The sequence below is a fragment of the Populus euphratica genome, unplaced genomic scaffold (assembly GCF_000495115.2).
Source record: "Populus euphratica unplaced genomic scaffold, PopEup_1.0 scaffold51.1, whole genome shotgun sequence".
In the NCBI taxonomy this organism is placed as follows: Eukaryota; Viridiplantae; Streptophyta; class Magnoliopsida; order Malpighiales; family Salicaceae; genus Populus; species Populus euphratica.
This window is the reverse complement of record NW_011499932.1, coordinates 749,292-763,999: the sequence shown is the minus strand read 5'-3', so window position 1 is coordinate 763,999 and position 14,708 is coordinate 749,292. Positions and strand designations below refer to the sequence as shown.

General features: G+C 31.7%; 2 protein-coding genes across 4 annotated transcripts; both read left to right on the top strand.

Moving 5' to 3' along the window:
• The first annotated feature begins 1,193 nt into the window (after positions 1–1,193).
• LOC105136160 (phospholipase D alpha 1-like) lies at positions 1,194–7,723 on the top strand. 2 transcript variants are annotated; one of them, XM_011041392.1, is made up of 6 exons: positions 1,194–1,320; positions 1,476–1,615; positions 4,709–4,780; positions 4,895–6,758; positions 6,894–7,331; positions 7,434–7,723. In XM_011041392.1, exons 2-5 carry the CDS (start codon positions 1,526–1,528, stop codon positions 7,328–7,330), a joined length of 2,463 nt encoding a protein of 820 aa, XP_011039694.1. In that variant the 5' UTR covers positions 1,194–1,320; positions 1,476–1,525; the 3' UTR covers position 7,331; positions 7,434–7,723. The 2 variants fall into 2 exon arrangements, with proteins under 2 accessions (XP_011039694.1, XP_011039695.1); XM_011041393.1 differs by having other exon boundaries at positions 1,473–1,615.
• A 2,921-nt stretch (positions 7,724–10,644) lies between these two features.
• Positions 10,645–14,262, top strand: LOC105136159 (uncharacterized). 2 transcript variants are annotated; one of them, XM_011041390.1, is made up of 6 exons: positions 10,645–10,848; positions 10,951–11,073; positions 12,597–12,853; positions 13,178–13,265; positions 13,686–13,752; positions 13,844–14,262. In XM_011041390.1, the coding sequence occupies exons 2-6, from the start codon at positions 11,018–11,020 to the stop codon at positions 13,895–13,897; spliced, it is 522 nt and encodes a 173-aa protein (XP_011039692.1). In that variant the 5' UTR covers positions 10,645–10,848; positions 10,951–11,017; the 3' UTR covers positions 13,898–14,262. The 2 variants fall into 2 exon arrangements, with proteins under 2 accessions (XP_011039692.1, XP_011039693.1); XM_011041391.1 differs by lacking the exon at positions 10,645–10,848 and adding an exon at positions 12,003–12,049 and having other exon boundaries at positions 11,010–11,073.
• Positions 14,263–14,708: the final 446 nt, after the last annotated feature.

Below are 14,708 nucleotides of genomic sequence, written 5' to 3'. Positions count from 1 at the left end.
TGCAATTCCATACACTTATAAATTATATATATGAGAATCTAATCCTGAAGATTATGTTTAGCGGACAAGAAAGTTTGTTTTCTTTGTTTACGTTTTGAGAGATTAAACCTTAAAACTGGTATTTATATAGAGAAATTTATTTGTTTAAATGAACCAAAATTGAAATAGATATAATTTTAATATTATTTATATAAAAAAACATTTAGTTTTGACCGATGAAAAAGTTTTTTATCATGATATATCATTCTAAATATTTATTAGAAGTTTAAAATTCCAACAAAATAATATTTCATCTTAAAATGCAAAAGCCAGCTAAAAAATATTTTTATATCATAATTGTAAAATTTGGATTAAATTGATGGATTGTTCTAGAGCCTAGGCTAGTCTAAAGTGAAGAAAAATTTTTAAAAAAATCAGCTAATTTAATCAAAAGTCTAAGTTATTAATTGACTTGACCAGTTTAAACTTGATTTAATTTAAATATAATACTCAACTTGTTGATTTTTTTTATCAATATAATACTCAACTTGTTGATTTTTTTTTATCAAAATAATATTATTTAAAATTTTTATAAAAAAATAAATAAATCCTTTTGATTTATGACTTGAGTTTTGCTCTAGATTAAATTTTATAAATATATATTGTAAAAAATCCTTTTTTAAAAAAATAAAATAAATCTTTTTGATTTATGACTTGAGTTTTGCGCTAGATTAAATTTCATAAATATACATTGTAAAAAATCGGGAGCAATTATTAATAAATATTACAATGTGAGAGAAACTAGAAAAAACATAAGATTTAATATGGTTGAACAATAAACTTGCATGGTATATATATATATAGTAAACTCTTAACCGCCCAAAAAAATCCTAGCTACCAAAGAATCCAAGAAGTATTAATAATCTTTTCTAATATATATCCCTTTACCAATGGTGCGGGTTTATTAATTACATGAAACTTTCTTTCTATTTTTTTTAATCATTTTGTTGATGTGAATATTCATTGATTCTTGTTCGGTGAAAGCTTGTCATCTATCTTCGAGCTATATGCCTGAAGTTTCATCGAGAAAATAATCTAAGATAGGGACCCGTATTGCAGCAGAATGCCTTGCTTCATTAACAGACAAAGGCTGGCATTGATTCTAACTTGAAATCCATATTGCCTATTTGAGATACATATATCTCTTCCTTCCCAGTGCCTCCTAGGAATGCATAAGATTCCAAGCTTCTTGTCTCCCTATATATTTTCCAAACCCTTCCTTCTGTTATAAGCATTTTCTTCAGTTTTTTCTTCAAGGGCTGTGATAGATTCCATCTCCAGGTATTGCCTGCTTTTCTTACAAAAATAAATTTCCAAGCATTGAATTGCCTAGTCTTTAACACTGCAGTAATCACAAATTTCTGTTTCTCTAGACTTGTTTCTTGCAGTGGTTGGCCTGATTAACCCTAACCATGCTCTTGTTCTTGGTTTAGCAGGCACACAAGTTCTTGTGCTTGAGTGATTCTTGAGAGTGGAAAAGGTGAAAATGGCGCCACGATTGCTTCATGGGACACTTGATGTAACCGTATATGGGGTTGATAATCTGCAATATGGATGTGGATTCAGTTTGTTGAAGGTAAGTATATATGCCATTTGAAGCTGTAAGGTTTTTGAAGTTTCTAGCATTTTTGTTTTTCCTTGTTAATTAGCTTTATGAAATAAATATTGATTTTTTGTGTTACATTTAAAACCATTTGATTAAAGTCTTTTGATTTATTTGATGAATTTATATTTGATGTTATCTTAAGAGATTATATTCATATGTGAGGAGGAGGGCGAGGCTAAAAATAGGATCTTGGATACATAGAAAACATTTTAGGATTTATTTGTTAATAAAATAATCAGATGGTAGTTGGATAATAATAAATAATTCTTTGGAGGGGTAAAATGCATTTTTTTTAAATAAGTTTTTAATTATTTAGGACTAGAATGAAATAAATTGTCAACAATATTTTTCTATGTCAAATTTAAAAACATTGAACTAAATTCAATTTATTTATTTACTGAATTAAGTTATATTTAACTTTTATATTAAGATATTATATTTATATACGTAAAAAGGGTGAAAAATAGATTTAGGTATAATCAGCTACAGCTAGGATGTATTTGAAAATAAAATGAATAAATTATGATTAAATGATAATAAATAATTGTTTGGAGGGGAAAATGCATATTTTCTATTAAATAAATCTTAAATTCAAGAGTATATATATACACACACTAAAAGTTTCAGGATTAAAATAATTTTTTTATCAAAATCTAATGATGCCATGGCTGATGCAAGGAAGTTGGGATAATGGCTAGGTCATTCTTTTAGCTTGAAAGTTATTTGAATATATGATAATAGTTATTTTTTAAAATAATTTTTATTTAAAAATATATTTAAATAATATTTTTTAATTTAAAAAAATTATTTTTGACATATATATATATATAATCTATATATAAAAAAAATATAATTTCAAGAAAAGATAAAAAAGTATTTAAATTTTTTTAAAAGTATTTAAAAATATTTTTAAAATGTAAAAATAAAATTCGATGTAACCTTAGCTTTGAAAATTGACTGAACTTTAAGCTTGATTGAATGAGTTATTTTAAGTCAATTTAAAAAAAAAAAATTAAAATAATATTATTTTAAAATTTTTATAAAAAAACAACATATTTTAATTGGACTATAAGTTAACCTATCAGGTTAACTCTAGTTTTACTTAATTAACATCAATTTAGTTTGAGGATGAGTTGACAAGGTCCTAGCGTGAAGGTTGGGAGTCTCGAACTTGAGCATTAAAGTATAAACTAAAAAAGATGTTGCATTGTAAGTATTATGGATTTTAATAATGCATTTTTAAAAAAATTTGATTTAATCTTTAGACTTTTATTTTGTATAGTTCAACCTTTTTTAGCATAAATTAGCACCCATTTTAGAAGAATGATTGAATTGAAAGATAGAGGAATTGAGTGAAAAGGATAGGTAAAATTGATGTTAATTTTAAAATTTATTTGAAAAGTTTATTTTAGTTTTATATATTTTTTTAGCTATTTGGTAATTATTCCATTTAATTTTAAAAATTCAATTTCAATATCAAATTTTATTTTCCTCTTTTTTTTTTATTTTTTTAGTGGAGGAAAGAGAAAGAGGATTATCAGATTCTAGTGAGAGAGAAAAAGTTTTTCTTCAAGATAATTTTAGCCACTAAACGATCAATTTTTATATTAAATAATTTTATATAATAAAAAGAATTAAAATTAGGTTTTTATTCTTTATCTTGGATCATTGGATGTGCTTAAAAAAATAGATTTGAATTTAGAATTTTTTTTTTATTTTGAGATAGTTTTTTGTGTTTTTGGAAGCCATGAATTGACTAAAATTTGGCTTGAAAATAGGTTTTTTAATTATTTTTTTTGCTGCCAAAATAATTGAAATCTAGGAAATTACAGACGATGTGTCGTTTGTTTTATAGACTAGGCATTCCGTTTGGTTTCCTAGGCTCACATCTTCTGGTCTTAGTTTTTTTTTTTAATATATTTTATATATTTTTTTAAGATAATTTTAAAATTTATGTTTTAATTAGTGCATCTTTTCTTTGACTTTTTTTATTTAACTTTTTTAAATATTAATTATATTTTAATTATATTAGGGGTGTTTAATGTTTTTAGACGGTTCGTATGATTTATCAATATTTTTTTTATTTTATAAAGATTAAATATTTATTTTTTAATGATATTTTTAATATATATAGCCTTGCATAATATTTTTTTAATAAATTTTATATATATGTCAATTTTTATTATAAATTTATTTTAATAAATAAATTCATTAAACATAATTTGATAAATAAAATAAAAATTTCTTCTATGATTATTTTATTCGCTCTCTCTCTCTCATGCGTGCGTATTCTTATTATTTGTTATTATTGTTTTTATTTCATATAATTCAATTAACTTATTTAATTAGTTGGGACAATAACCCAAATTATTAGATTTTTTCAAAAAAAAAGGCATTTATAATATCTAAATACTAAATACTTTACTGAAAAAAAAAAAAGAGATACGGAGTGGAGCGCGGTCACCATTCCAGTGAATTGCTAAATCTTAATAGACCTAGGAGACATCAATAACCAATGAAGCAGACTACTGGCCCAGGTAGATGAGAGACGAAGCCTAATTAAAGGGATAAAACCTAGTCTAAACCCATAGGAAAGCCTAAAGCTTTCTCCAATTTATTTCTATCCATCAATAACCATCTACCTACCAATATAAATGAGTATGGATTATAAATGAATTAGCCCTAAAAAAGATTAAATGATGTAGATGGATATAGAAAAAATTATCCAAATTTATATGAATTTAAGCTGCAGTACTCATTCAACCTAATTATAAATATAGCTTATTACAAAATCTAGAAATAATTTTGTTCATCAGAAGTCATGCATCTGTTCTCATTTCAGGTTTCTTACATGAAAAAGCCTTTGAAACATCTGCAAGTGTTATATAGTCAGGATGTTTGCATGAGAAATTTTACTTCTTAGCCAATTATTGGATAGATGATGAAATTTGTTATCACATTATTATAGATTGAGAACATGAACTCGCTAATAACTTATTGTACCTAGTAGCTTTTGACACTAACTCCTCCCACCATTATGCTTTGTGTTCTTAAAATCTGGAGACGGAGGGATTTCTGAAGTTTGGGAAGCGATGTCTAGTCAATGTAAAAAGATCAATGTCTTGCCTACCGGAGGTATTCCTTTCTTGTTTTGCAGCAAAACTTCTTCAGTTTTTCAGGGACTTATTAGTTGACTTTTGCTATGCATTAAATCTTATGTTTTCTGCGTTGCTGTAATATTTGAAACAGAATGTTGCTGGTTCTAGACTCTATGCAACAGTAGATTTGGACAAGGCAAGAGTTGCAAGGACCAGAATGGTAGGAAAGGAGCCTTACAATCCCCGGTGGAATGAGTCTTTCCACATATACTGTGCCCATTCAATCTCACATGTTGTATTCACAATCAAAGATGACGACGCAATTGGGGCAACATTGATTGGAAGAGCTTATCTTCCAGTTGAGGATATCCCTAACGGGAAGATACTCGAACGATGGGTTGAAATAGTGGATGAAGATCGTAAACCTGTACCAGGAGGTTCTAGAGTCCACATCAAGCTGCAATTCTTTGATGTTAACCAAGACAGATATTGGTCTCAGGGAATCAAAAGTCCGCAATACGAGGGTGTTCCCTACGTGTTCTTCAATCAACGACAAGGTTGCCGGGTTACTTTATATCAAGATGCTCATGTTCCAGACAGTTTTTCCCCAAAGATTTGTTTGGCAGGAAAGCATTATGAAGCTCACAGATGCTGGGAGGACATCTTTGAAGCCATAAGCGATGCAAAACACCTAATTTACATAACCGGATGGTCTGTGTATACTGAAATTACCTTGATAAGGGATCCCAATAGAAGAAAACCGGGAGGTGAACTTAAACTCGGGGAGCTGCTTAAAAAGAAGGCTGAAGAAGGTGTGACAGTTCTTATGCTTGTTTGGGATGACCGAACTTCTGTTTTGGATTTTAAGAAGGATGGACTCATGGCAACCCACGATGAAGAAACTGAAAAGTACTTCAGGGGCTCCAAGGTGCATTGCATTTTGTGCCCTCGCAATCCCGATGTTGGCAGAAGCATGATTCAGGGCTTTCAAGTCTCCACCATGTTTACTCACCACCAAAAGACAGTAGTTGTTGATTCCGAAATGCCTGATACTGTAACTGGAAAGAGGGAGATTGTGAGTTTCATTGGAGGCATTGATCTTTGTGATGGGAGGTATGATACACAAGACCATCCCTTATTCAAGACTCTGGCCTCAGTTCATCGTGATGATTTCCACCAGCCTAACTTTACAGGCTCCTCAATCAAGAAAGGTGGTCCAAGAGAACCTTGGCATGATATTCATTGCAAATTAGAGGGTCCTGTGGCATGGGATGTCCTTTACAATTTCGAGCAAAGGTGGACGAAGCAAGTTGGGGATAAACTTCTAATCTCACAAAAACAGCTTGAAGCAGTTACAGTTCGCCCATTGCCAGTGTTGCAATCAAATGACACTGAAACATGGAATGTTCAGCTATTCCGTTCTATTGATGATGGAGCTGTTGATGGCTTTCCCCAGAAACCTGACAAAGCAGCTGCATCAGGCCTTGTTAGTGGGAAGAACAGCGTCATTGACCGAAGCATTCAAGATGCTTATATCAATGCCATTAGGAGGGCCAAGAATTTTATTTACATCGAAAATCAGTATTTCCTTGGAAGCTCATTTGGCTGGAAGTCAACAGATACCAATGTCCCGGATATCGCCGCGTTGCAACTTATACCAAAGGAGCTATCACTTAAGATAGTCAGCAAGATTGAGGCAGGAGAAAGGTTTACTGTCTATGTTGTGATCCCAATGTGGCCAGAAGGTATACCTGAGAGTGGCTCTGTCCAAGCAATATTAGATTGGCAGAGAAGAACAATGGACATGATGTATTCTGATATCGCTGAAGCACTCGAGAAAAAGGGGCTTAAGACAGATCCTAGGGAGTATTTGGCATTTTTCTGCCTTGGAAACCGAGAGACTAAGAAAACTGGAGAATATGAACCTTCAGAGGCACCAGAGCCTGATACTGATTATAGTAGAGCTCAGCAGGCCCGTCGCTTCATGATCTACGTTCATGCAAAGATGATGATTGGTAAGTCATGAGTTATGAACTTATTCTTGCATCTTCCATTGTGTTAAATTTAGCAAGGATCTGTGCAAATGTAATTCCTTTAGTGACAACAAATGGAAATAGGATTTAACCTCCATAATCATTTTGCCTTTTCAGTTGATGATGAGTATATAATCATTGGATCGGCAAACATCAACCAGAGATCAATGGATGGGTCTCGAGATTCTGAGATTGCAATGGGAGGATACCAACCACGTCATTTGGCAACTAGCCAACCAGCAAGGGGTCAGATATACGGTTTTCGAATGGCATTATGGCATGAGCACCTTGGAATGCTTGACTCTTCCTTCGAACACCCTGAAAGCGTTCAATGTATCCAGAAAGTGAATCAAGTTGCTAATGACAACTGGGAGAAATACACCAGTGAAACTCTCGAACAGGATCTGATGTCTCACCTGCTCAGGTATCCCATTCAAGTTGGTAACAATGGAATTGTTACAACTTTACCAGGGGCGGTTAATCATTTCCCTGACACCAAGGCTAATGTCCTGGGCACCAAATCTGACTACTTACCTCCAATCCTCACCACCTAGGGTACGTTATAAAATCAATCACATTTTCATATAGTTATAACATCTCCCCAGTGGCATTGCAATATTTCCTTTGTTCTGAATCTGTCCATGTTTCATCTTGCAGAATATTGGTGATAATTTCTGTTGCTCAGGAATGTATACACACGCCAAAAAAAAAGGTGGGGGGGGGGATCATTTGTTGTTTTTCTGCCTGTAACTTCTTCCAGTTTATGATTTATATTGTACAGAGAACAAAAAATTCAAGAACTTCAACATAAATTCTTGAAAATGGAAAATCCCTGTCAAATGCGTGACCTATATTGTGTGTTCATATTAAAGAACCTATAGATTTGAACTTAATGAACTTTGCTAATGATTATTCTTCTCTTAGATTGATTACAAGATGCTTTTACATTGCTTCTCTGTTGAATGAGAATAGGTTGCTCGAGCAGCTATTTTCCATGACTTCAATTTGGCAAATGCAACTGTTTACAACTTATAATGCCAGTGAACAGTGATGCTTGCCATGCCCTCCCTCTTCCACTTCTAGCAGCACCACCTCCATCATCACTGTAGTAACATTATTCTTCCTGCACTGTTATTGTCCTGTTGGGTCTCTCTTCATGTTGGCACTGTCTGGACCTTGGTACTTGAACCATTATTGCATGTGACGGTGCAGAAAATTCTATCTTACTGGCCCAGAAGCCACATTCATACAGCTTGGTTTCAGAGAAAAATGTCCTGTCATGATAGATAGGGTCATGGTTTAGCCCTGAAGCCATGAGGTCCCTGCTAGTGCTAGGGCCACAAGTTCATTCAGGCTAGGTACATTTAACACCTTGGGAAAAAAATATCCTTTTTCCACAATTTTCCACTGGCTAGGTTATGAGTGAAAAAAAAAAAAATCCTGATCACCTAGGGCAAAACTAAAAGGGTGTATTACCATATTCAATGAGATGAAATTTTGTTCACTACAAATTCTATGTTTCTTGCTAATCTCATCGCTCTCTTTGATGATGTTTTGCAATAAAGTGATAAAAATCAAACATGTTTAGTTGCCGGATTATGAATTAAGGAAGTTAAATTAAATTAATATAAATCAATAAAAATAATGTTATTTAAAAAAAAATCAGTTTAAATTTTAACTAGATGGATAAAGTTTAAATGAGTCAATTCTTTCTAATTAACTTGTTGGGTTATAATATAATTAATAAAAATAATATATCACTTTTGATTATAGTATCTGGTGGGGCATCACCTTTCTCGTATTAAATCTTATTAATAACAAAAAAAGAAAAAAGAAAAAAGAAAAAAGAAAAAAGAAAAAAGAAAAAAGAAAAAAGAAAAAAGAAAAAAGAAAAAAGAAAAAAGAAAAAAGAAAAAAGAAAAAAGAAAAAAGAAAAAAGAAAAAAGAAAAAAGAAAAAAGAAAAAAGAGAAAAAGAGAAAAGAAAGGTATCCACTTGTGATTAATGAATGATGAATCCACTAATTGTAAACCCCACATGGAAAAGCAGGATGTTCAAATCTAATCGACAATGGAAATTGATAGCATTATGAGGGATTATATAATTAATTAATTAATTAGATTGAACAAATGAGTGGTGTATTGAAACTGATTATGAAAAAAATATATAAAATATTTAAACTGATTGTGGACAAATGAGTGGTGTATTGAAACTGATTATGGAAAAAATATATAAACTGATAGTGTAAAAAAATATTTAAAATATTTAAACTGATTATGGAAAAAAAATAAACGGTGCCAGTCATTGAAGATCTCTAATGGTGGAGTAGTACCATTTCTTTAAGGAATCATTTTGATGACAAAAATGTGAAAATGTTTTAGTGTAAGAACTTAATTAATTGAAAATTATCCACAGTGGTGTGAAAAAATAATATATGCTTGATAATATATATATATATATATATATATATGATCAAGCCATCATGTTATAAATGAGGGGCTAACTTAATCATTTACAGATTGGAAACCAATCCTATTTTAATTAAATACTAGGAATTGGCCTTGAAGTATATTCAAAGGTAATGATATTAGTTTCAAAGAATATCAGTGAAATAATTACTTAAATTTTGAAGGGAAAAAAACTCAATTTAGTTCTTAATCTATATATTCATTCTTAATTAATTAATTCCCAGACTTATATATCTTATTTATTGAATCTCAAAAGTTCCCCCCAAAAAAAATACAATCATTTTCTCATCAAGTTTTCTCCAAATCCACACCGTTTTAGTGATAAAACATGCATATAAAATGAAAATTTTCATTCTTATAAACCTCTATGTGAATCTTCTTTGAATCGAGATCATTCAAGTGAATTATTAAAATATGCACATTAGAATTAAAATCTTAAAAATTTAATAAAAGTATCCAATTGAGATGTGTAAGGAATATTAGGATCTAATTGATAAAATTTATAGTTTTAGGGAAAAAAAGGAAAAAAAAAACATTGTTGTGTTAAAGAATAGAATATAATAGAATTGCCCATTGAATGCAGTGAGAATGAAAGCCTATGGCGATGAGGGTGACATTTGAATTGATTATATTAAGAGTAAATATCAATGTAAATTCACAAGTGGTACCAAATCGATAAATATTTGTTAAAAATCTTAGTGCTAAAGTTAACATCATCAAAATTATATCACATAGGAAACTTACCTTTAAAATAATATTTTTATTTTTAGCATATAAATTAGCTGCAATCTCCAATCAATAATCTTATTATACTACATGAAACAATGCTATCCAAACCTTTAAAATTTATTTTATAATTTTTTTAATATTATTAATCAATTTTTACTGAATTAGTGTCCTTTATTTTTAGTAGCGTGATAATTAATTTAGCTATTTTAAACTAGATTTTAAATTAAATTATATAATGAGTTAAGTTATAAACTTAATAAAATATAATTTTATTTAAAAATAAAATAATAATTTTTAATTATTTTATTTTCATTTTGAAACAATAATTTTCTTACCTAGTTAAATATGGCGATTATTATATCTAAACTTATTTGAAAAAGTGATTAAAATTATTTTTTAAAGTATTTATTTTTTAAAAAATATTTTTTATTTTAAAAAAATTATTTTTTATATCAATATATTTTAAAAATCCAAAAATATGAGAAAAAATAATTAAAATTCAAAAATATATATAAAAAAAATTCAGAAACACAATTAAACGATAAACAATACAGCACGGGGAGAGTTGCTTGCTGCATGCAGTAGCAGCCGATTACCAGCATCTCAACTGTGGACCCCCTTAAATCCTCAAAATCTGAATGGTGCTTAAAAGTTAAAACCAGCCCTCTTTTTACAAAAATAAAAAATAATAATCCGTTCATTATTGTTTTTATCTGGGAGGGAAAAGTAGAAGAAGAAGAAGAAGAAGAAACAGAGGCATAGACAGAGAGCCCTTTGGTTGAATCACTAACCAGAGGGTGGTCGTTTTTTTCCAGGAAGGAGAGTAAAACCCATCAATCAATTTCCCTTATCTAATTCAATCATGTCATTTTTTAGGTAATCGCAAAACACCCGCCTTTTTCATGTCATGTTCATGTTCAGATCAGTTTTTTTTTTGTTATGATTATTGATTTGGTTTTATTTTTAATTTTGATGCAGGATTGATAGTCCTCTCCTTCCTGGATTTAGTTTTTCTCTGCAAAAATATATCTTGTCCCGCTTGTAAATGCATTTGTGTGGACTCCTTCCTCCCTGGATCTCTCATCTTTTTGCATGCATGGGGTAAGCTTTTTGATTCCCTTAATACAGGGCCTGTTGTTTACTTGTGATTTATTTTTCACTTTTTGCAAAAATATGGTTTTTTGTTACACGTTACATCATATTTTGTTTACTCTTGGAGAAATTCAGTTTTCTTGAAGACTTTCAAGAAAATTAAATGGAAAAAAAAAAAACTGTTGAATACCGTGTTTATTAGTAAAAGCTGAATTTTTTTGTAAAAAATTGACACGATTGATGGGGTAGGTGCTTTTTTTGAATACTGTGTTGAATAGAAGGATTTTTAGGTTTCTTTGTGTGGTTTAAGTTGTCTTGTTTCTAAGATTTGGAATCTCATGTTGTTGTGTTTGCTTGTCTTGTAAGCCAGCTTTATGTGGAGTGAACAAGAGAATCCTGTATTGGCTTTTCTGATTTGCCATTCTTTCCTTGAAGTAATGGCTAATTGGATATTCTTTTGAATAGGATTTTTTTTTTCCTTGAAGGAGGTATGTATTCTAGGTGTTCTTTCTTGACTCAAACTGGGAGAAGCTTCGGGAAGAAACCTTTTGGTTCATTTGTATTGTTTTCCGGAGCTCGTTTTCGGGCTCTTTTGCTTTTGGGGATGAAATCGTTTAAGAGAAATTGCAAGTTTGTTTTCAGTGTGAGGAGATTTTTTTCATTGTTTTTTTTATCTGTTTGTTTTGTTTGGGTATTAGCTAAGAAATGAACTGATGATTTAATTTTGAAGAACGGGTAGCTTGTATTATTAGCAGTACACTCATATTCTATGTTTAGGAATGGCATGAACTGATATTGCATCAAGGGCATGTGAGTGGTTAAATTTGCATCTTTTCTGATGAATGATCTCTGTTTGTATTAATGGATGTTTGTTTTAATGGAATTGAGTACATTTCTATATCCATGATTTTTTTTCTCTCTCTTTTTTTTTGTTTCAGAAAAGGAATTAGGAAATTATGATGTTGAGAGCTTTCTATCCTGGCAGGTTTTTATAAATGCTGAATGTTACTGCAATTTGTAGTGTTGATTCAATTTTATTGCAATATATCGGTTACTGGGTTTGCAAGATCAATGGTCGTGCATTTCAAATATACAAGTTTTATTGTTTTTAGAATTCTACCTGGGTTGGTATTTGTGCTCATCATCAGGTGAACAATTAAAACAATTTGATGGCATTGCTCTTTTCTGCCAATCAATTTGCAGCAATTGCACATTATCCTTTGTAGCATGACAAGTCCTCCCTTTCTGATTGCTATTTATCCTATGAAGCTTTGCTTATACTCTGAGTGAATTATTGACCCCTATTGGGTGATACACTTGCAACTCTGAAACTGATTTCTTAAAAAAATTGTTGAAGGTTGTCTTCTGTATAGTGCTTGTTAGGGAGGGGATGGTTCATTTATAATCCTCTCTCATATCTTCCATTTTCAGTGCTTCAATGATTTTTACCTCTGCTGAGATGTTTGAGCATCAAATTGTTGATAGTTGGTGCTAATCATATCTATGGTGAAACCTGATTTGTAACAGAGCAGAGGTTGTTTTGGATGCTGTGCCAAACCCCCCACCATTAGTGAGGCTGATGCAACATCAAGGGGACTGAGAGTTCAAGAACGATTAGTAAGAAAATCTAGCTTATCAGACGATTTCTGGAGCACTAGTGCTGGTGAAATTGAGGATAGCATGGCTCATTCCCAGGGAAGCCTTTCATCAATTAGCACATTAAACCAGCTGCTTGATCCTTGCTGTAATGCTGGAAGCACTAGCAACCCTCCTGAATTTGTTAATCGTGGCAAGTTCAAGTCTTTAACTGAGTAAATGTTTTGCTTAAGCTGACTGCTGCCTGTTCTGTGTGTAACTGTTTGCTTTTGTGGAGTCCTCAGTTAACATGCCACTTTAGCCTTTTTCCACTCGGAACTTGGATTAATTGCAACAAGGCTACAGGCTGTTAGAGTCTTTGCATGAGTTTTTCTGTTGTGTATGTGTTCAGGAGTTTCTTCTTGGTAAAATATAAGAATTTTGCAGGTCTTTCTCCTTTTTCGTTTCATTTCGCCATTCTCTTTACTGATGCATGTCAGGTGAAGTATCCAAATAACAGAAGCAGTATTGGTTGTAGGTCTTCTTCTCTGGAATCAAACAAGGCAGCAATGGCTTGGAAATAAAAAAACTCAGAACAGGACTCAAGTTCGAGAGCCCACGATAAGGTGAAATATCTTCCCTTGTTTTGGATACTTTAAATACGTGAAGCACTTGGTTGGCGTGGAGCCATTTAAATACCAAATGTTCTTGCAAGTCTTCTTAGTTTGTTTAGTCGATGCTCCAAGTTAACTATTTGAATTTCAAAATATGGACACAAATTTCCAAGTTTGGACAATTGCTTGACTTTGAAGTTTTTAGTTAATCACATCTTAGGGCTTAGAACTGATTTTTTCCTGCAAATTACAATGTCCACATGGGGTTTATCTATCACAAATGCAACAACACCCTTGTGGAATTTGCCTATCAAACATCCCTGCAATATTAGTGTTTTTGATGTTTTGAGAACACTTTGTTGTCTGCATTTATGTTATGGCATTCATTTTTGCTTTTTATTAACTCATGTTCTTTGACTCTATGTTTTGCAGTTGGAATGCCACCTATGAGAGTCTACTTGGGAGTAACAGGCCTTTTTCTCGACCTGTCCCTCTTGCTGTAAGTCAAAAATCTTCCTGCCCAGGTCTCAGCTTTATCATTTGGAAATCTAGTTCACCATTCCTCGTTGCTCATTGGATTCAAATGCCAGGAAATGGTGGATTTTCTTGTTGATGTCTGGGAACAGGAAGGCTTGTATGACTGAATAAGCTTGGACAGTCGTACGGATCCTTTTCCGTTCCTCTTTTGATTCCCATATAGTTCTTCAGTGCAAATATATTTACAGGTGCTTATTTTTGTTCTTTTGTTGTTTTCAAACCTTCTGGATTGCCCAGAAAAGAAAATGCATAACTGTTAGTATTTTCAACGAGCTCATCTGCCTTCTGCCAGAGCACCATTACTTACTAGTAACAGTTCTCCTGAAACCTATCAAGGCATCACCATTGTTCTGTGCCGGCATTCATGTGGCAAACTTTGATCTAATTTATGGATTGCTTCTTTTTATTTTTTTTGAACAACCACATTATAAATTGCTTGCAACTGGAAAAAAGTTGCATTGTTCTCGTTCCAGTATCAGTGTATTATTGATTCTATATTCGATGATCAGTCTTGTTCCAGGTTCATGACTTGCCTTTTTTTCTGAAGAGTGTCTTCTTGGAGAGGGATTGTGCCTGGTCCCATATCACTGTAGGAGTGATAAAAGTTTACAAAGTGTGGCATAATGATCTGGGCTGAAGGCCACATCAACCTCAAAATTACAATTATCTCAATGCGACTATTCATTATATTGAAACCCCAAGTGAAGTTTTCTCACCAAGTTTTTTCTTTTCCCCCCCGTATTCTCTAAAAATTAACACATTCTGACATTGATTATAAAGAAGAAAAAGGGAAATAAGAAATTTTATTCTAGTTTAAGTGGTAAAAAAATGAAGCCCTGGACTAAATTCCCGGTCTGTTTTTTAACTGCCTTCCCCTGTGTTCTTCAAGAATTCTTAAAATTGATGATCGCTTATCTT